Below are 21,103 nucleotides of genomic sequence, written 5' to 3'. Positions count from 1 at the left end.
ATCCCGGGCAGGGCTGAGCCGTGCCCCTGGCCTGGTGCAGATGCCGTGGAGCTGAGGCTGGCGGGCGGCGGCAGTCCGTGTGCCGGGAGAGTGGAGGTGAAGCTGCAGGGACACTGGGGCTCGGTGGGAGACGACATCTGGGACGTGGAGGATGCTGAGGTGGTTTGTCAGCAGCTGGGCTGTGGCTCGGCTGCCGGTGCCTACTACGCCCGCGAGCGCTTCGGCGAAGGGGACGGGCCCGTCAGTCTGGCCTTGGTGGACTGCAAAGGGTCCGAGGCCACTCTCTGGGACTGCGAGATCCGTGGCTGGGGACCCTACGGCAGCATCCATGACTGGGACGCTGCTGTTGTGTGTCAAGGTAGGAATTAGGCTTCGAGGCGATGTGACACTTCATGCACTTCATGCCTTGACTCTGAGCCTGCGCTGCTCCTTTAGGATTTTCTCGGCTGGTCGGAGGTCCCGGAGCCTGTGCCGGGCAGCTGGAGGTGCGGCAGGGCCGGGCCTGGGTTGGTGTGTGTGAGGATCAGGTGGACATGAAGGCGGCCCAGGTGGTGTGCAGGGAACTGGGCTGCGGGGAGCCGCTCGCCATGGCCGGCAGTGGCCGGTTTGGGGCGGCATCGGCATCGCTCTGGGACGGCGGCTTCCAGTGCAATGGCACCGAGCCCCTCCTCAGTGCCTGTGCCCGGCGTCCGGCCCCGAGCCAGGGCTGCAGCGGCCGTGCCAGCATCATCTGCTCCCGTAAGTGCCGGGAACACCGGGGGCTCTTGGGCTCCGTGCAGCATCCCCGCCCTGACCGCCCTTCCTGCCGCAGCCTACACGGGCTTCCGGCTGGGGAACGGCAGCTCGGGATGCTCCGGCCGAGTGGAGGTGGCCGTGAGGGGGACGTGGGGGTCCGTGTGCGCCAGCGAGTGGGACCTGCCCGACGCGCACGTCCTGTGCCGCCACCTGGGCTGCGGCCGCGCCCTCTCGGTGCCCCCGGGAGGCTCCTTCGGCAGCGGGGAGGGGCCGCTGCGGCCGGACACCTTCGGCTGCAGCGGGAGCGAGCGGCACCCGGGCCAGTGCCCCGTGACCGTGCTGGGGAAGGCTCCGTGTGCCCCCGGGAACGCCGCTGCTGTCAACTGCTCAGGTGTGTACGGCACCTGCGGGAGGAGCCTCTCTGGGTTTTGGGACTCCCCGAGAACTGCAATCAGTCTGTACGGTGTTATTTTTGGATGAAGATCTGATTCTGGGGATTTTACAGGCATTGTCGAGTCCCTGCGGCTGGTGGAGGGTGCGACCCAGTGCAATGGGTGGCTGGAGGTATCCACAAGCACCGGGGAGTGGCGCCGTGCGCCGGGAGAGCTTTTGCTCATACGGAATTTCAGCAGTGTGTGCCGAGAGCTGGGCTGTGGAGAACTGGAGAAGAGTGATGGTGTCCCTGGTTCGCGTACCCTAAAAAACATCGACAAGACAGAGAGGGACGTCATGGAAGGTGTGCTCAGAACCGTCATGGAGTTGACCACAGCTCTCTCCAAGGGGCCCGCATGGTTGTCCCAGAACTTGTTTCAGGAGTCCGTTCCAGTTAATTCTTTAAGGTGGATGAACACTGCACCCGCTGGCTTCCCTCACGGGGTGTCCATCGTCTGCTCAGGTGGGTGTCCAGAGAAGGGGCAGAGGTTCCCGTGCCCCAAGCAGCCATCCCCAGCCCGGTCCTTCCGTGCCCGCAGGCAGCCGGCGGGTGAGGCTGGTGGGGAGCTCAGGGCGCTGTGCCGGGCGCGTGGAGGTCTATTCCGGTGGCAGCTGGAGCAGCGTGTGCCAGGAAGGATGGGACCTGCAGGACGCTGCCGTTGTGTGCCGGGAGCTGGGCTGTGGCAGGGCCCTGGAGGCCCCGAGCTCGGCGCGCTTCGGTGGCGGCACGGGGCCGCTGTGGCCGTACATGGCCGAGTGCTCCGGGAGCGAGGAGTCTCTCTGGGAATGCGGGCGCTCGGAAGAGCGCGAGTGCGGGCGCGGCGTCGGGGCAGGGGCCGTGTGCTCAGGTCAGTGGCGGGCAGCCCCAGAGCAGGGTCCGGCAGAGGCCGCGGGGGGTTGGTGGCCGTGCCGTGACCCCGCTGCCCCCCTTGCAGAGCAGATCTCCGTGCGGCTGGCAGGCGGCCGTGGGCGCTGCCGTGGCTCCCTGGAGGTGTCCTATAACGGCACCTGGGGCCGCGTGTGCTCCAACGGCACCAGCACCGGCACTGCCGGCACCGTGTGCCGCCAGCTGGGCTGTGGGGAGCCGGGTCGGCTGTCGGCCGACACTGCCCAGCAGCCGTCCCGTGCCTGGCTGGCCTGGGTGGGCTGCGAGGACGGGGCTCACTCACTCTGGGAGTGCCCCTCGGCTCCCTGGCACCTGCAGAGCTGCGGCATTGGCGGGCACGTGCACGTGGAATGTGAGGAGGACAGGGATGGCAGCACTGGGACAGACACTACCCCACATCCGGAGGGTGCCACCAGCACAGGTAGCTCTGCCCGTGCCTGCATCCCCCACATGGGGCTGGCTGGGATCCCCCTCCCCTCACTGCCTGCCTGTGTCCCAAAGGTGTTCCCAGGAGAAGCACTCGAGTACCGGCCGTGGGGACGGTGCCTGTGTCAACTTTGCTGTGCGTGGTGCTGGGGACGCTGCTGTGCCTGGCCCTGGGTGCCCTGGCCGTGCTGCTGTGCCGTGCCCGTGCCTGGCGCAGAGGTGGGTCCTGCTGGGTGGGGGAACGGGACAGAGCCGGTTTGGGGGTCCATGGGCTCCTGCCCTATGGAACAGCTCAGAAGGTGGGCAGGGGTGATCTTGGTGCCGCCCACAGTGCCCAGGGCCCCAGGTAAATGCTGCCTGTGGTTCCAGGCCGTGGCAGAGCTGCAGATGCCATCTCCAATGGTGTCTACGAGGAACTGGACTACACGGCCATGCCGGAGTACCAGGAGGTGCCCAGTCGCCCAGGTGGGTGCAGCCCTTGTGCCCCAGCTCTGCGGACTGAAGGCTTTGCCTGACGGCCCCAGGACAGCTTCAGGTCCTGGTGACCCAGCAGTGGCTTTTGGCCAGGGGCTCAGGGTGGCCCCTTGGTCCCAGATGAGCCGCGCTGTGTGCTGTGAGGTTCTGTCACCTGCAGTGCCATTTGAGTCCACCTCCATGTCCCTGTTTATCCCCTTCAGGTTCCGTGCAGGAGGGATGGATCAAGAAGCTGCTGTATTCCAGCGGGGACATCCTGGAGAGGAGTGACACCGAGGCAGCCCCAGGTGGGGTCACAGGGCAGGAAGGCAGCAGAGAGAGCAGGGGAGAGGGGACACAGCTGAGCTGGGGAGCTGAGGGGACAAGTGCTCCCCTTGTTAGTGTGCAGCACAGCATTGCCTTTCCCTGCTGGGGCCAAGGGTCTCCAGCACATCCATGTTGGAAAGGCCAGAGGGGATGGCCCAGCCAGAGCCCTGCCGGGGCTGCTGCTCACTGCCATGGACCCCTCTGCATTTCCCAGACCCCCCTGCCTGGCCCGAGCAAGGAATCTCGGATGGCTACGACGATGTCCTGGATGTACCACAGAAGGCTCCTGGTCCCAGCGATGGGGACATGTCCAAGGGTGTGGCACAGCAGAGATGGATCTGTGTCCTCCCCACAGGTCAGAGGCCTCACAGCTGTCCTGTGCCCTCTGCAGAGCCACTCCATGGCAGGCTTTGGCTGTGGGGTCGGGCAGGGACCCAGCAGCAGATCCATGTGTGCTGTGGTCAGAGCCCAGGTGGGGTCTGTCAGGGGGGACACGGAGCTGCCTGTCCCCTCAGGCACCTTTCTGTGCTGTCCCCAAGGTGGAATCTCCTCCCCTCCAAATGTCCCGGGAGCGAACATGGACCCCTTGGAAGAGTCCCCGGGGCACACGGACTATGATGATGTTGGCAGCAGCGCCCTGGAGACGGAGCCATGAGGATTTCCAGCCAATGCCCCATCACTGGGGACACGTGTGTGGCAGTGAGGCCGGACCCTGTCCCCAGGGACGGGTGCTCCTGCCCTGAAACATGATTCCTCCATGTCCAGTGCTACAGGAAAACAGCTCCTTTGTAGGGATTTTCTTTGAGTTCAATGTAAATTTCAATTTTCTTGCCTATTAAAACCCAAAGTCGTCAGTGACTCACTTTGGTGCAGCCGTCCCCATAACGGCTACAGAGGCCATTCCTTGGGGACGCGGGGCAGGAACTGGATGCACCTAGATATCCTTGGGATTGGTGGGATCAGGAGGAAGAGCACTGGGAGATGGCTGGGATTGTCTACGGGGATTTTTATTTGGCAGTGCCAAATGCACACAACTGTTCCCGGGAGCAGCGAGGGGAAAAGGGACAGGGCAGGATCTGGACCTGCCCCGCCAGAGATGCAGCAGGATCTCCTCCCTGTGCCCCACGGGACAGGCAGACTCAGAGCCACTGGCAGTAGAGAGAGAGCTGGGTGGGAATGGATCCGGTTGCTGGAATGGCTTTTCCTGAAGGAGGGGAGATGTTCTGAAGGAGGGCAGCGCCTTCCTGTCCCCCGGCAGGGCAGCCGGGCCATGGCCCCTGCCTGCGGCACGTCATGCTCCAGGAGGTTCCCGATCTTCAGGGCGGGCTGCAGTGCCCGCAGGGCGTCCAGTTCCTGCAGCAGGGCCGGGCTGAAGCCGTCCGTGCTCAGCCTGGGCACGGAGGAGGCGGGAGAAGAGGAGAAGGTGTTGGATCGTGTGGGGAGGGAGGTGCTGAAGCAGGCGGGATGCCGGTGCTGCCCTGCCTGTCCCGCAGCATCCTCTCCCCGGCTCGGCAGTGGCGGGCGTGGAAGGGGCCGTGGCAGGGCCCTGAGCCCAGGCTCCGCTGCGGGCAGGCGGGATGGCGGAGCTGCCGGCAGAGCTGCAGGACGCCCTGGGCTCCCAGCTCGTTGTCCCTGAGGTGCAGGCGGGTGAGACGGGGCCCCTGCAGCAGGCGCCCGACAGGCGGCAGCTGCCCAGCCTGTGGGAGCGAGGCAAACAGGGCAGGAGCGCTTCGGGCTCTGCTCGGGAGCTGCTCCAGGTGGGAAGGGCGGAGCAGCGCCTGAGCTCGTGGCAGCAGCAGGGGCTGCCGAGCCTGTGCAGGCTCCGATCCTTCCTAGCCCGGCTATCAGGGCCGGAGACTGCACTGAACTTGAAGATTTTATGAAGAAAGACAATCTGACCTGATTTTTCAGGAAATGCGTAACTTTAATACTAGAGATCAACAAACAGCAAGTCCCACAACCGGGAAAGATGGTGCAGGGAGGGCGATTCCATCCAGGGGGGCAAATGGACAGAAGCAGGTGTTAGGGCATGCCTAGGGTGTTTATAGACTTGGAGGAGAGGAGTATTAGAGTGGAGTTTATCGAGGGGGGTCCAATGAAGAGCAGTGGTTAGGAATCTAAAAATTAAAATTATTAGGAATATTTAAATTACTGCAGGAAAAAGGAACCAATGCTACCAAGGGAAGCAGAGAACTTTCTGGTAATGATGAACTGGAGCATTCTGGGGGTGATTTTCTCTCTGCAATACTGCAATGGTTTTTCCATGGCCTTAAGCCATGGACATCTGTACTTGTATTGGAGCTAACCCCAGTATTTCTCCCTATTTATTTTCCTAAGTTGGAAGTATAAACTTTTTTCTCAAAAATGTTCATCATAGTTTCAACACGTATGAAGAAATGACAGTTATTACAATTAACAAAATTAACAGTCCAGTTTTGAGGACCGATAAGGCATAAGCAGATAGATCCAAGCCTTTGAAGGGACAGGTGAGGCAGTCTCTTGTTTGCTCAATCTGCAACTTTCCAACTCCCTCCTTTATGTTACAAATATGATTTGTGCTAACTAAATTTGTAATTTTTTTTTGCAAAACTGTGGCTTCATATCAATAGAAAAATTGTACTCAATTGTTAGAAAGCAAAAAGGCAAAAAGAACGGGACAAAGCAGAATCCTGCAGATGTTTAATGGGAGTAGGGATAGTGAGGATGTAGGTCTGATAACAGCCGCTGGAAATAAAGTTACGACCTTGAATTAGTCCAAATTGGGAGGATTCTTTTTACAGAAGGAGAGAGAGAGAGGGAGAAATGATTAGAAAGTTAGGAATATGAGCTTGAAATAAAGATCATCAGAGACCAAAGCATATGCAGAATTGGAGGGATTTTGGGTGGATAACGATCCAAGAAATTTGGGGAGCCGTTCCTAGCAGACCAAATATAAGGAAAGCTTTGAGTGAACAGCAAGGGAAGGATGAGTCCCCAATAAAATGGCTAAAAAGACTAAAACAGAATTTGCAATTACATTACAGGCTATTTTAGGAATGTTTTTTACAAAAGGAGAGGGAGAAATGATTAGACAGTCAGGAATACACAGTCGAAATGAAGATCATCAGAGACCAAAGCATAGGCAGAATAGGAGGGGGTTTGGGTGGATAATTGTCCCAGAAATCCGGGCAGCAGTGCCCAGGGGACCAAATGAAAGGAAAGCTTTGAGTGAACAGCAAGGGAAGGATGAGTCCCCAGTAAAATGGCTAAAAAGACTAAAAAAGAATTTGCAATTATATTCTATGCATAGACCCTGATTCAGCAACAGGGCAGGTCCTTTTAAAACCACACTTTGTAACTATGTCTTGGAAAGACATTAGGAAGAATCTGGAAAAATGGGAAAATTGGTAGGACAGGGGACTTCAGGAGCTGTTAAGGGAAGCGCTAAAAGTATATGTCAATAGAGATGAGAGAAAACACAAAAGTAAAAGCCAGGATTCTAATGGCAGCAGTGCAGGAAACACAAGCAACCACAACCACAGAGATGTTAGAAGAGGAGGAAACAGTTTAGCTGGTGATGAGGCAGGGGGGGCTGCCCTGAGGGAGAGCAGCAGTGTAATGATGACTTTTCAGGAGGCAGAAACACAAAATAAATCACCACACTTTTCCTTAGAAGAAGTGGAAACCATAAAGAAGTTCGGAGCAACCCTGACAGAAGGAGAATGGATTCTGCCCAAAGGTAGAAAAGTAGCACCAAAACTTTTTCCCAACAGATCCCAAGCAACATCCATAGAAAGACTCACTGGGGAACAAGGGTACTTTGGGAGCACTTTTTGAAATTTTGTGGGTGTACAGGAATATGTGAAATTGGGAGACAAATGACTCAAGGATGTCTGACATGTCAGAAAGTGAACAAAAATAGTGCTGAGGAGTCCTCCCTCTGGAGGCAGTCAAACAGCTTCTGGGGCAGCTGGAAATAGCTGCTAGTTTTAGTAGATCAGTTGACTCAGTGGGTAAAAGCATTTCCTGTGGCTGGGGCTATAGATTTAGATGAATACAGGTTCTTGATTTGGATCAGAGCACTCATTTTACCTGGAGAATAATTACCTGGCAATATCAGACCCCGTAGCATCCCGAAAGCTCGGGGTGAGTTAAAACAACAACTACCTAAATTAATGATAAAAAACAAATTGCCATGGACCAGATGCCTTCCCTAGCCCTGTGAAATATTACATGGACTGCCTTCCCCTGACAGCATAACAGTGACAATCCCTCACTGGTCAGGGACAAAACCATTCAGGGGTGTGTTACAACCATCACAAACAAATTGGGGGAATTAAGAGAGAAAGGCATTTTGGCCCAAATAACTCCTCTTGATTTTTCCGATACATTCCATGTGACCAGGACAGTATGTGTGGATAAAATGCTGAAGAGGAGAAAGTTTAGAACCCTGGTGGGGGCTGGGGTGGGAGCATTTCTGTTTCTTGTAACCACAGAAGCAGCAGTTTGAACAGTGGAAAAAACTGAACTGATGCTTCACCAGTAAAAGGACTGATACAAAATAAAGATTAGAAAATTATTGAAACACCTGGAGACCTAAAAGTAAAATTTAAAACAACCCTTAAAGATTAATCAGTCAACAAAAACGAAGGTATGTAAAATCAACAGGAAACCACCGTGCCTTCAGATCAAATGCAGATGCAGTTTTTATATGTAGAGTGAAAAAACTGTTATTTCATAATATTACTGTTTGAGATACCAATGTAAAATTGTTTTGAGACATCCACAATTACAATTTAGACATCCTGGATCAGCTACCAACTGGAACATTGTTGAGCCTGGAGGAAGAACAGCTCCAATGGGAAAGAATCAGACACCTCCTTGAGGAATGGAAATGGGCCAGACAGATTGAAAAGTTCCTCTGGAGCCTCCAACAGTCAGCATTAACTGATTTATTGATGGAGCTACAACTCCGGAAAAAATGGACAGGTAACACAAGTTATTGAGAGGGTTCAGAAACAAACAACACCCTGGGAATGTATTAATTATGACTTAAGGTGTTTGTATTGTTTGCAACTGTTGTTTTAATTCATAGTGAAAAGTAACTAAGGCAGAAGAAAAAAAAGGAACAATTATTTTGTTTGGAGACTGAACTGAACTTGGTGATTTATTGCTGAAAGACAATCTGACCTGATTGTTTGGAAACTGAAGAAATTTAACACTAGAATATAACAAACAGTATGTCGAACAGTTTGTACTTAACGAACCGGGAATGATGGAACACGGAGGCAAATTCCATCCATGAGGAAAAATGTACAAAAGCCGTGTTAGGCCATGTCAGGGGTAGTTATAAACTTGGAGGAGGGAAGGAATTACAGCTGAGTTTAGGGAGGAGGTCTAATACAGAAGAGCAATTGGGATTTTTTAAATTACTGTAGCATAAAGAAACCAATGCTAACAAGGGAAGCAGAGAACTTTCTAGCAATGATGAACATACCAGAACTGGAGGATTCTGGGGATGGTTTTTACTCAGCACTATTGCAAGGGCTTTCCCACGGCCTGAAGTCATGGTCATCTGCACTTATAAGGGACCTGACTCCAAGAGCCACATGTCCCTGTTTATCCCCTGCAGGTTCCCTGTCAGAGGGATGGGACAAGAAGCTGCCGTATTCCAGCGGGGACAGCTTGTAGAGGAGTGACAATGAGCTATCCCGAGGTGGGGTCACAGGGCAGGAAGGCAGCAGGGAGGGCAGGGGAGAGGGGACTCAGCCGTGCTGGGGAGCTGAGGGGACAAGTGCTCCCCTTGTTAGTGTGCAGCACAGCATTGCCTTTCCCTGCTGGGGCCAAGGGTCTCCAGCACATCCCTGGTGGGAAGGCCAGAGGGGATGGCCCAGCCAGAGCCCTGCCAGGGCTGCTATCACTGCCATGGACCCCTTTCCTTTTTCCAGATCCCTGTCCTCCCATGAGCAAGGAATTCCGGATGGCTACGACGATCTCCTGGATGTGCCACAGGAGCCACCTTCTCCCAGCAGTGGGGGCATTTGCAAGGGAGTGGCACAGCAGAGTGGATCTGTGTCCCCCCCACAGGTCAGAGCCCTCACAGCTGCCCTGTGCCCTCTGCAGAGCCACTCCATGGCAGGCTTTGGCTGTGGGGGTGGGCAGGGACCCAGCAGCAGATCCATGGCTCTAGATTGGCAGTGCCAAATGCTCACAACTGTTCCCAGCAACACCGAGGGGAAAAGGGACCGGGCAGGATTCGGACCAACCCCACATTACAGGAGGATCTCCTCCCTGTGCCCCACGGGTGGGGCAGGCTCAGATCCACGGGCAGCACTGAGAGCTGGGCTGGGAATGGCTCTGCTTGTTCAACGGCTTTTCTTAAGGGAGGGGTGGTCTTCTGAAAGAGGGTAGCACATTTGTGCCCTCGGCAGGAGCCCGCGGTCCATGGCAGCACGTCATGCCCCAAGAAGTTCCTGATATTCCGTGCGGGCTGCAGTGCCCGGAGGGCGTCCAGTTCCTGCAGCAGGGCCGGGCTGAAGCCGTCCGTGCTCAGCCTGGGCACGGAGGAGGCAGGAGAAGAGGAGAAGGTGTTGGATCGTGTGGGGAGGGAGGTGCTGAAGCAGGCGGGATGCCGGTGCTGCCCTGCCTGTCCCGCAGCATCCTCTCCCCGGCTCGGCAGTGGCGGGCGTGGAAGGGGCCGTGGCAGGGCCCTGAGCCCAGGCTCCGCTGCGGGCAGGCGGGATGGCGGAGCTGCCGGCAGAGCTGCAGGACACCCTGGGCTCCCAGCTCGTTGTCCCTGAGGTGCAGGCAGGTGAGACGGGGCCCCTGCAGCAGGCGCCCGAGAGCCGGCAGCTGCCCAGCCTGTGGGAGCGAGGCAAACAGGGCAGGAGCGCTTCGGGCTCTGCTCGGGAGCTGCTCCAGGTGGGAAGGGCGGAGCAGCGCCTGAGCTCGTGGCAGCAGCAGGGGCTGCTGAGGCGGCGATAGCGCAGCCCGATGAGAAGCGGCAGGAAAGAGGCTCGGAGCCGAGCGAGGGCCCCCGGAGGTCTCGGAGCGCTCGGAGAGCTCCTGTCCCCTGGGGCCGGGGCAGCAGCCACCCAGGCACCAAGGCCGCTGCCGTTCGCGTGTCCCCAGCTGTCCAGCTTTGGGCTCGGTGCCGTGCGTGTGTGACAGGGACAGCTCCGGGACAGTGCCCGGTGCCGCAGTGCCCGGCAGAGCGGGGAGATGGGGCAGGGCAGCTCCTCCCGCCGGCGCACAGCGAGGGAGCGGCACGATGTGGCCGTGAGGAATTGCTGCGGTGCAGGTGGATGGGGAGCAGCTGCAGTTCCGGCTGCTGCGTTTGCTCCGGGTGGGATCCCGTGAAAAGAGGCCGGGTCTATTAATTGTCACGAGGCGCACGACTCACATGAACCACAGTTTTTTATTAAAAACTCTATATATCTTGTTTGAACGGACTTCTTTGCTCACAACTCCGACTGCTTTCCTCATATGCAGGTTCTCACTGTCTACTTTGTCTACAGGCAGCTCCACACAGCACTGACGCTTTGTTTCCTATTTGTGGGTTTCCTTCTTGTTTCTACAGCAAGATTGGCTAAACCCCAAGCTGTCCCTGAGCCGGTCCCCTGACCCTGAGTTTCCCTTACACAGCATCTTCTTGCCTTGTCTGTCCTCCCAGAACAGTCAGGGCACTCTGGGTCTCAATCTCCAACTCCATCTGCAGCTGTAACTCGTGGCCAGCAAACCCTCTCTTTTATAACACCCAACCTCAACTGGGTGCGATTGCCTTCTGTACTAAACTTTCAAATTATTCTCCTACACTTAAAAACTCTCCTGCTAAAGCCGGGAAATGCCGAACCTTTGCCTAACAAAGGGCAGGGAACACAGTGGTCCCGGTCAGGTGAGGGACAGTGAGAAAGACAGCAGGAGACGGGAATCAGCAGGAAGAGAGACTTTCGAGTGGATTTTTTGTGTTCGGAATGTGAGTGGGTGAAAGCCCAGCTCCTTTGCCTGGGGCACTGCAGAGAGGAACCAACGAACTGGGGCTGTTTGTGTGTTCCTGCGGCAGCAGAAAATGGATTTACGGAGGAGGACACCTGCGATTTTGTATTGGGAAAGCTGGGGTGGAACGGGGGAGGAAACGTGAGGCCTGAGTGCGGGAGAGGGTGTTTGGAGAAGCTCCGGGAAAAGCGTGGGTCCGTGGAGCTGAAGCCGTACAGGCACCAGCAGGAAAAGCGTATTCCTGCAGTGGGAATAAGTCAAAAGAGAGTGCGGTGAAGGGCGAGCCCGGGAGGTTTCCTCTCCAGGGCGGCTGCCGAGGCGCAGGGGCACGGAGCGGCGGGGCAGGGGCAGCGCGGAGCCGCGGCGTTATCGGCGGCAGCGCAGGTGTCGGGAGCTGCGTGCGGTCGATGGCGAGGCCGGGAGCCGCCGGGGGGTGACCGCCTCCTTCCTGCCCTGGCGGCGAGGCGAGCGCGGGGCCAGAGCTGCGGCAGCAGCGCCATGTGCCAGCGCCGCCGCGAGGGACCGGGGAGCTGGTCCAGCTCCGAGCGGAGCCGGGGGCTGCTGCCACCCCCCGCGGGGGCTGCGAGCACCGCGGGAGGGGAGCGCCCCAGAGATAAGGGCTTGGGGCTTTGCAGGTGCATGAGAGAGAGCAGCTCTTGCTAGGATGTGGGGTGAGGGCTGTCCCTATCAGCATGGATCTTGCCAGGCTGCAGCAGCAGAACAGGAGGCTCGGGGGATACAGGAAGGGCCCCCCCAGCGCAGGTGTCGTGGGGGAGCTGCCTCCCCCCAGAGACATCCGGGTGGCAGCCCAGTGTGGGGAGGTGTGTGACGCCAGAAGCGGAGCCGAGGCTCATATTTGGGCACGGAGCAGGTTATTGGAGGCTGCGGCCCCAGAGGCGGCAGAGGAGGCACCTGATAAAGGCTGCCCGGCTGCTGCTGCTGCTGCTGCGTGCATTGGCTCGGGCGCTGGCGAGAGGTGGCCTGGCTGCGCTGGCTCGGGGCCGCTGCCATGGGGCCGCTGCTGGCGCTGGGGCTGCTGGTGTGCGTGCAGCTGAGTGCGGGTGAGTGGCGGGCGCTGGGAGCGGGGCCCGCGGCGGTGCCGGGCCCGGCTCAGCAGCCTCCGTGCCGCAGGCTCCGGGGAGCTGCGTCTGGTGGGCGGCGGCGGGCGCTGTGCCGGGAGAGTGGAGGTGAAGCACGACGGTGAGTGGGGCTCCGTGTGCGTCTTCGACTTTGACTGGAAAGCCCTTTGGGCCAGCGTTGTGTGCCGGCAGCTGGGCTGTGGCCAGAAGGCCTGGGCGTCCCCGCACGCCCCGTTCGGGCAGGGCACCGGGCGGATCTGGCTGCAGCCCTTCTGCAACGGGACCGAGAATGGGCTGGAGGAATGTCGGCATTTTGGATGGGGACGGCACTTCTGCAACCCAGGCTGGCATGCGGGGGTGACGTGTACAGGTAAGGGGACACACTGGCCATGCTGGGACAGCCGCCTTGTGCTGGAGCATTCCGGGCAGGGCTGAGCCGTGCCCCTGGCCTGGTGCAGATGCCGTGGAGCTGAGGCTGGCGGGCGGCGGCAGTCCGTGTGCCGGGAGAGTGGAGGTGAAGCTGCAGGGACGCTGGGGTTCGGTGGCCGACCCTGCATGGAATATGAAGGATGCTGAGGTGGTTTGCCAGCAGTTGGGCTGTGGCTCGGCTGCCACTGACTACTCTGCCCTGGAGCACTTCGGCGAAGGGGACGGCCCTGTCAGTCTGTCCCTGGTAAATTGCAAAGGGTCCGAGGCCAATCTCTGGGACTGTGACATCCGTGGCTGGGAACCCAACGGCAGCATCCATGACTGGGACACTGCTGTTGTCTGCCAAGGTAGGAGTTGGGCTTGGGGGGAATGTGACACTTCATGCACTTCATGCCTTGACTCTGAGCCTGCGCTGATCCTGCAGGATTTTCCCGGCTGGTCGGAGGTCCCGGAGCCTGTGCCGGGCAGCTGGAGGTGCGGCAGGGCCGGGCCTGGGTTGGTGTGTGTGAGGATCAGGTGGACATGAAGGCGGCCCAGGTGGTGTGCAGGGAGCTGGGCTGCGGGGAGCCGCTCGCCATGGCCGGCAGTGGCCGGTTTGGGGCGGCATCGGCATCGCTCTGGGACGGCGGCTTCCAGTGCAATGGCACCGAGCCCCTCCTCAGTGCCTGTGCCCGGCGTCCGGCCCCGAGCCAGGGCTGCAGCGGCCGTGCCAGCATCATCTGCTCCCGTAAGTGCCGGGAACACCGGGGGCTCTTGGGCTCCGTGCAGCATCCCCGCCCTGACCGCCCTTCCTGCCGCAGCCTACACGGGCTTCCGCCTGGGGAACGGCAGCTCGGGATGCTCCGGCCGAGTGGAGGTGGCCGTGAGGGGGACGTGGGGGTCCGTGTGCGCCAGCGAGTGGGACCTGCCCGACGCGCACGTCCTGTGCCGCCACCTGGGCTGCGGCCGCGCCCTCTCGGTGCCCCCGGGAGGCTCCTTCGGCAGCGGGGAGGGGCCGCTGCGGCCGGACACCTTCGGCTGCAGTGGGAGCGAGCGGCATCCGGGCCAGTGCCCCGTGACCGTGCTGGGGAAGGCTCCGTGTGCCCCCGGGAACGCCGCTGCTGTCAACTGCTCAGGTGTGTGCGGCACCTGCGGGAGGAGCCTCTCTGGGTTTTGGGACTCTCCCAGGATTTGGATCAGAAAATGCACGGGTATTCTGTGATAAAGGTGTGATTCTGGGTATTTTACAGGCATTGTCGAGTCTCTGCGACTGATGGAGGGTGAGACCCGGTGCGATGGGTGGCTGGAGTTGGCCCTAAGGGGGAAGTGGCGCCGTGTGCCAGGAGAGCTTTTGCTCATACGGAATTTCAGCAAGGTGTGCAGGGAGTTGGGCTGTGGAGAACTGGAGAAGAGTGATAGTGTTGCTGGACCGGTTTCCGTGGAAGCCAGCAAAAAGAAAGAGAAGGCCATCATGGAACGTGTGATCCAAACTATCAAGGAGATGACTCCTGTGTTGACCGGGAGTTCCAAAGTTCTGCAGGACAATTTATTTTATTATGAACGTTCAAGTTATTCATTACGGAGAATAACCACTGGACCAGCTGATATCCCTCATGGAGCGAATCTTGTCTGCTCAGGTTGGTGTTTCACGAAGGCCTGGAGGTGTACTTGCCCCAAGCAACCGCCCCCAACCTCATCCTTCCGTGCCCGCAGGCAGCCGGCGGGTGAGGCTGGTGGGGAGCTCAGGGCGCTGTGCCGGGCGCGTGGAGGTCTATTCCGGTGGCAGCTGGAGCAGCGTGTGCCAGGAAGGCTGGGACCTGCAGGACGCTGCCGTTGTGTGCCGGGAGCTGGGCTGTGGCAGGGCCCTGGAGGCCCCGAGCTCGGCGCGCTTCGGTGGCGGCACAGGGCCGCTGTGGCCGTACATGGCCGAGTGCTCCGGGAGCGAGGAGTCTCTCTGGGAATGCGGGCGCTCGGAAGAGCGCGAGTGTGGGCGCGGCGTCGGGGCAGGGGCCGTGTGCTCAGGTCAGTGGCGGGCAGCCCCAGATCAGGGTCCGGCAGAGGCCGCGGGGGGTTGGTGGCCGTGCCGTGACCCCGCTGCCCCCCTTGCAGAGCAGATCTCCGTGCGGCTGGCAGGCGGCCGTGGGCGCTGCCGTGGCTCCCTGGAGGTGTCCTATAACGGCACCTGGGGCCGCGTGTGCTCCAACGGCACCAGCACCGGCACCGCCGGCACCGTGTGCCGCCAGCTGGGCTGTGGGGAGCGGGGCTGGCTGTCGGCCGACACTGCCCAGCAGCCGTCCCGTGCCTGGCTGGCCTGGGTGGGCTGCGAGGACGGGGCTCACTCACTCTGGGAGTGCCCCTCGGCTCCCTGGCACCTGCAGAGCTGCGGCATTGGCGGGCAGGTCCACGTGGAATGTGAGGAGGACAGGGATGGCAGCACTGGGACAGACACTACCCCACATCCGGAGGGTGCCACCAGCACAGGTAGCTCTGCCCGTGCCTGCATCCCCCACATGGGGCTGGCTGGGATCCCCCTCCCCTCACTGCCTGCCTGTGTCCCCAAAGGTGTTCCCAGGAGAAGCACTCGAGTACCGGCCGTGGGGACGGTGCCTGTGTCAACTGTGCTGTGCGTGGTGCTGGGGACGCTGCTGTGCCTGGCCCTGGGTGCCCTGGCCGTGCTGCTGTGCCGTGCCCGTGCCTGGCGCAGAGGTGGGTCCTGCTGGGTGGGGGAACAGGACAGAGCCGGTTTGGGGGTCCATGGGCTCCTGCCCTATGGAACAGCTCAGAAGTTGTGCAGGGGTGATCTTGGTGCCACCCACAGTGCCCAGGGCCCCAGGTAAATGCTGCCTGTGGTTCCAGGCCGTGGCAGAGCTGCAGATGCCATCTCCAATGGTGTCTACGAGGAGCTGGACTACACGGCCATGCCGGAGTACCAGGAGGTGCCCAGTCGCCCAGGTGGGTGCAACCCTTGTGTCCCAGCTCTGTGTGGAGTGAAGGCTCTGCCTGACAGCCCCAGGGCAGCTTTGGGTCCTGCTGTCCCAACAGTGGCTCCTGGCCATGGGCTCGGGTTCCCTCTTGGTCCCAGATCAACCGCGCTGTGTGCTGTGAGGTTCTGTCACCTCGGAGCAACCTGAGTCCACCCCCCTGTCCCTGTTTATCCCCTTCAGGTTCCGTGCAGGAGGGATGGATCAAGAAGCTGCCGTATTCCAGCAGGGACATCCTGGAGAGCAGTGACACCGAGGCAGCCCCAGGTGGGGTCACAGGGCAGGAAGCCAGCCGGGAGGGCAGGGGAGAGGGGACACAGCTGGGCTGGGGAGCTGAGGGGACAAGTGCTCCCCTTGTTAGTGTGCAGCACAGCATTGCCTTTCCCTGCTGGACCCACAGATCACCAGCACATCTCTGGTGGGAAGGCCAGAGGGGATGGCACATCCGGAGCCCTGCCAGGGCTGCTGCTCACTGCCATGGACCACTCTGCATTTCCCAGACCCCCCTGCCTGGCCCGAGCAAGGAATCTCGGATGGCTACGACGATGTTCTGGATGTGCCACAGAAGGCTCCTGCTCCCCGCGATGGGGACATGTTCAAGGGAGAGGCACAGCCGGGGTGGATCTGTGTCCTCCCCACAGGTCAGAGGCCTCACAGCTGTCCTGTGCCCTCTGCAGAGCCACTCCATGGCAGGCTTTGGCTGTGGGGTCGGGCAGGGACCCAGCAGCAGATCCATGGGTGCTGTGGTCAGAGCCCAGGTGGGGTCTGTCAGGGGGGACACGGAGCTGCCTGTCCCCTCAGGCACCTTTCTGTATTGTCCCCAAGGTGGAATCTCCTCCCCTCCAAATGTCCCAGGAGCCACCAGGGACCCCATGGATCACTTCCCACGGCACACAGACTATGATGATGTTGGCAGCAGCAGCCTGGACACGGCGCCATGAGGATTCCCTGTCCATGTCCCAGCCCTGGGGACACGTGTGTGGCAGTGTGGTGGGGCCCTTTGCCCAGGGAGGGGTAGCCCAGGCCACCCAGATCACCAATCAGTGTCCAGCACTTCAGGAAAACAATTCCTATATAGGGATTTTCTTTGATTTCAGTGTGAATTTCCATTTTATCTTAATAAAACCCAATCTGCACACAGAGTCACTGCCTATGTTGGGCCCTCTGGTGCAATCAGTTCTGTCCTGAGTCCATCATCTCATCTCTGGGGATGCGAGTAGGAACTACAAACACAGACACATCCCTGGGATTAGTTGGATCAGGAGGAAGAGCACTGGGAGATTATTTGGATTGTCTGCAGGGTTTTTATTAGGCACTGCCAAATGCACACAACTGTCCCCAGTAACACTGAGGGGAAAAGGGACAGTGCAGGACCTGGTTCCCATCCGCAGATGCAGCAGGATCTCCTCCCTGTGCCCCACGGGTGAAGCAGGCTCAGAACCCCTGGCAGCAATGAGAGCAGGGCTGGGAATGGATCCGGTTGCGGGAATGGTTTTTCCTGAAGGAGGGGAGGTGTTCTGAAGGGGAGAGCCTTCCTGCCCCTCGGCAGGAGCCCGCGGTGGCAGGGCAGCCGGGCCATGGCCCCTGCCTGCGGCACGTCATGCTCCAGGAGGTTCCCGATCTTCAGGGCGGGCTGCAGTGCCCGCAGGGCGTCCAGTTCCTGCAGCAGGGCCGGGCTGAAGCCGTCCTTGCTCAGCCTGGGCACGGAGGAGGCGGGAGAAGAGGAGAAGGTGTTGGATCGTGTGGGGAGGGAGGTGCTGAAGCAGGCGGGATGCCGGTGCTGCCCTGCCTGTCCCGCAGCATCCTCTCCCCGGCTCGGCAGTGGCGGGCGTGGAAGGGGCCGTGGCAGGGCCCTGAGCCCAGGCTCCGCTGCGGGCAGGCGGGATGGCGGAGCTGCCGGCAGAGCTGCAGGACGCCCTGGGCTCCCAGCTCGTTGTCCCTGAGGTGCAGGCAGGTGAGACGGGGCCCCTGCAGCAGGCGCCCGACAGGCGGCAGCTGCCCAGCCTGTGGGAGCGAGGTAAACAGGGCAGGAGCGCTTCGGGCTCTGCTCGGGAGCTGCTCCAGGTGGGAAGGGCGGAGCAGCGCCTGAGCTCGTGGCAGCAGCAGGGGCTGCTGAGGCGGCGATAGCGCAGCCCGATGAGAAGCGGTAGGAAAGAGGCTCGGAGCCGAGCGGGGGCCCCCGGAGGTGTCGGAGCGCTCGGAAAGCTCCTGTCCCCTGGGGCCGGGGCAGCAGCCACCCAGGCACCAAGGCCGCTCCCGTTCGGGTGTCCCCAGCTGCCCCGCTTTGGGCTCGGTGCCGTGCGTGCGTGTGTGACAGGGACAGCTCCGGGACAGTGCCCGGTGCCGCAGTGCCCGGCAGAGCGGGGAGATGGGGCAGGGCAGCTCCTCCCGCCGGCGCCCAGCGAGGGAGCGGCACGATGTGGCCGTGAGGAATTGCTGCGGTGCAGGTGGATGGGGAGCAGCTGCAGTTCCAGCTGCTGCGTTTGCTCTGGGAAAAGAGGCCCGGTCTAGTAATTATTTCGAGACAGTCAGGACTCACTTCAACCCAAGATTTTTATTAAAAACTCTACGCGTCTTCTTTCAATGTCCTTCTTTGCTCACAACTCTGACTGCTCTCCTCATACGCAAATTCACGCAGCACTTCCTGCTTTTCTGACAGGCAGCTCCACACACACAGCACGGGCGCCTTCTTTCCTCTCTGCCGGTTTCCTTCTTCTTTCTACAAGACCGGCTAAACCCCCAGCAGTCCCTCAGCCGGCTGCCTAACCCGGAGTGTCCCTTACACAACTTCTTTCCTTCTCTGTCCCTTCCCTCGTCCCAGAACAACCAGCACACTCTGGATCTCAAGCTCCAACTCCATCTGCAGCTGTAACTCGTGGCCAGCTAACCAACACTCTCTTTTATAACACCCAAACTCATGGGTACGATTGCCTTTTGTACTAACCTTGCAAATTATTCTCCTACACCTACAAACTCTTCTACTTCAGTCGGGAAGCGCCGATCCTTTGCAGAACAAAGGGCCGGGGAACACAGTGGTCCCGGTCAGGTGAAGGACTATGAGAGAGACAGCAGGAGACAGGAATCGGAAGAGAGACTTTAGTGTGCAGTTCTTGTGCTTGGAATGTGAAGGACTCAAAGCCCGGCTCCTTTGCATGGGACACTCCTTGTACACACACGTTGGGGCTGTTTTGTGTGTTCCTGTGGCAGCAGGAAATGGATTTACAGTGTGCGACTCCTGCAACTTTGGCATGGAAAAGCTGGGGGAGAACGGTGGAGGGAACGTGAGGTCTGGATGTTGGAGTGGGTGTTAGGGAAGTTCCGGGGCAAGCGTGTAAAGCGTATTCCTGCATTAGGAAGGCACTGAGAGAGAGTATGCTGAGGGGTGACCCCGGGACGTTTCCTTTCGAGCGCGGCTGCCGAGGCGCAGCGGCACGGAGCGGCGGGGCAGGGGCAGTGCGGAGCCGCGGCGTTATCGGCGGCAGCGCAGGTGTCGGGAGCTGCGTGCGGTCGATGGCGAGGCCGGGAGCCGCCGGGGGGTGACCGCCTCCTTCCTGCCCTGGCGGCGAGGCGAGCGCGGGGCCAGAGCTGCGGCAGCAGCGCCATGTGCCAGCCCCACCGCGAGGGACCGGGGAGCTGGTCCAGCTCCGAGCGGAGCCGGGGGCTGCTGCCACCCCCCGCGGGGGCTGCGAGCACCGCGGGAGGGGAGCGCCCCAGAGATAAGGGCTTGGGGCTTTGCAGGTGCATGAGCGAGAGCAACTCTTGCTAGGATGTGTGGTGAGGACTGTCCCTATCACTATGGATCTTGCCAGGCTGCAGCAGCAGAACAGAAGGCTCGGGGGATACAGGAAGGGCCCCCCCAGCGCAGGTGTCGTGGGGGAGCTGCCTCCCCCCAGAGACATCCGGGTGGCAGCCCACTGTGGGGAGGTGTGTGACGCCAGAAGCGGAGCCGAGGCTCATATTTGGGCACGGAGCAGGTTATTGGAGGCTGCGGCCCCAGAGGCGGCAGAGGAGGCACCTGATAAAGGCTGCCCGGCTGCTGCTGCTGCTGCTGCTGCGTGCATTGGCTCGGGCGCTGGCGAGAGGTGGCCTGGCTGCGCTGGCTCGGGGCCGCTGCCATGGGGCCGCTGCTGGCGCTGGGGCTGCTGGTGTGCGTGCAGCTGAGTGCGGGTGAGTGGCGGGCGCTGGGAGCGGGGCCCGCGGCGGTGCCGGGCCCGGCTCAGCAGCCTCCGTGCCGCAGGCTCCGGGGAGCTGCGTCTGGTGGGCGGCGGCGGGCGCTGTGCCGGGAGAGTGGAGGTGAAGCACGACGGTGAGTGGGGCTCCGTGTGCGTCTTCGACTTTGACCGGAAAGCCCTTTGGGCCAGCGTGGTGTGCCGGCAGCTGGGCTGTGGCCAGAAGGCCTGGGCGTCCCCGCACGCCCCGTTCGGGCAGGGCAGCGGGCGGATCTGGCTGCATCCCCACTATTGCCTCGGTACCGAGAATGCGCTGAAGGACTGTCCACACTTCGGATGGGGACAGCACTTCTGCGACCCGGGCTGGCATGCGGGGGTGACGTGTACAGGTGAGGGGACACACTGGCCGTGCTGGGACAGCCGCGTTGTGCTGGAGCATCCCGGGCAGGGCTGAGCCGTGCCCCTGGCCTGGTGCAGATGCCGTGGAGCTGAGGCTGGCGGGCGGCGGCAGTCCGTGTGCCGGGAGAGTGGAGGTGAAGCTGCAGGGACACTGGGGCACGGTGATCGAACCCAGCTGGGACATGGAGGATGCTGAGGTGGTTTGTCAGCAGCTGGGCTGTGGCTCGGCTGCCGGTGCCTACTCTGCCCGCGAGCGCTTCGGCAAAGGGGACGGGCCCGTCTGTGTGGCCAGGGTGAACTGCGATGGGTCCGACGCAGCTCTCTGGGAATGCGGGATTGGAGGTTGGGGACCCTATAAAGTCTATCTCCATGACTGGGACGCTGCCGTTGTCTGCCAAGGTAGGAGTTGGGCTTGGGGGGAATGTGACACTTCATGCACTTCTTGCCTTGACTCTGAGCCTGCGCTGCTCCTGCAGGATTTTCTCGGCTGGTCGGAGGGGCTGGAGCCTGTGCCGGGCAGCTGGAGGTGCGGCAGCGACAGGCCTGGGTTGGTGTGTGTGAGGATCGAGTGGACATGAAGGCGGCCCAGGTGGTGTGCAGGGAGCTGGGCTGCGGGGAGCCGCTCGCCTTGGCCGGCAGTGGCCGGTTTGGGGCGGCATCGGCATCGCTCTGGGACGGCGGCTTCCAGTGCAATGGCACCGAGCCCCTCCTCAGTGCCTGTGCCCGGCGTCCGGCCCCGAGCCAGGGCTGCAGCGGCCGTGCCAGCATCATCTGCTCCCGTAAGTGCCGGGAACACCGGGGGCTCTTGGGCTCCGTGCAGCATCCCCGCCCTGA

General features: G+C 60.5%; 1 protein-coding gene across 1 annotated transcript in view; it reads left to right on the top strand.

Moving 5' to 3' along the window:
* LOC116997994 (antigen WC1.1-like) overlaps positions 1-21,103 on the top strand; it is a 73,908-nt gene that overhangs the window by 1,020 nt on the left and 51,785 nt on the right. The window contains exons 3-12 of the mRNA XM_033063274.2: positions 41-358; positions 13,166-13,468; positions 13,542-13,856; positions 13,971-14,357; positions 14,434-14,742; positions 14,830-15,201; positions 15,283-15,426; positions 15,577-15,672; positions 15,885-15,968; positions 20,746-21,048. Of these exons, the coding sequence (XP_032919165.1) occupies positions 41-358; positions 13,166-13,468; positions 13,542-13,856; positions 13,971-14,357; positions 14,434-14,742; positions 14,830-15,201; positions 15,283-15,426; positions 15,577-15,672; positions 15,885-15,968; positions 20,746-21,048 (2,631 nt within the window). The remainder of the gene's footprint in view (positions 1-40; positions 359-13,165; positions 13,469-13,541; positions 13,857-13,970; positions 14,358-14,433; positions 14,743-14,829; positions 15,202-15,282; positions 15,427-15,576; positions 15,673-15,884; positions 15,969-20,745; positions 21,049-21,103) is intronic.

The sequence above is a fragment of the Catharus ustulatus genome, chromosome 6 (genome assembly GCF_009819885.2).
Source record: "Catharus ustulatus isolate bCatUst1 chromosome 6, bCatUst1.pri.v2, whole genome shotgun sequence".
Taxonomy (NCBI): Eukaryota; Metazoa; Chordata; class Aves; order Passeriformes; family Turdidae; genus Catharus; species Catharus ustulatus.
This window is presented reverse-complemented; position numbering and strand designations above follow the sequence as displayed.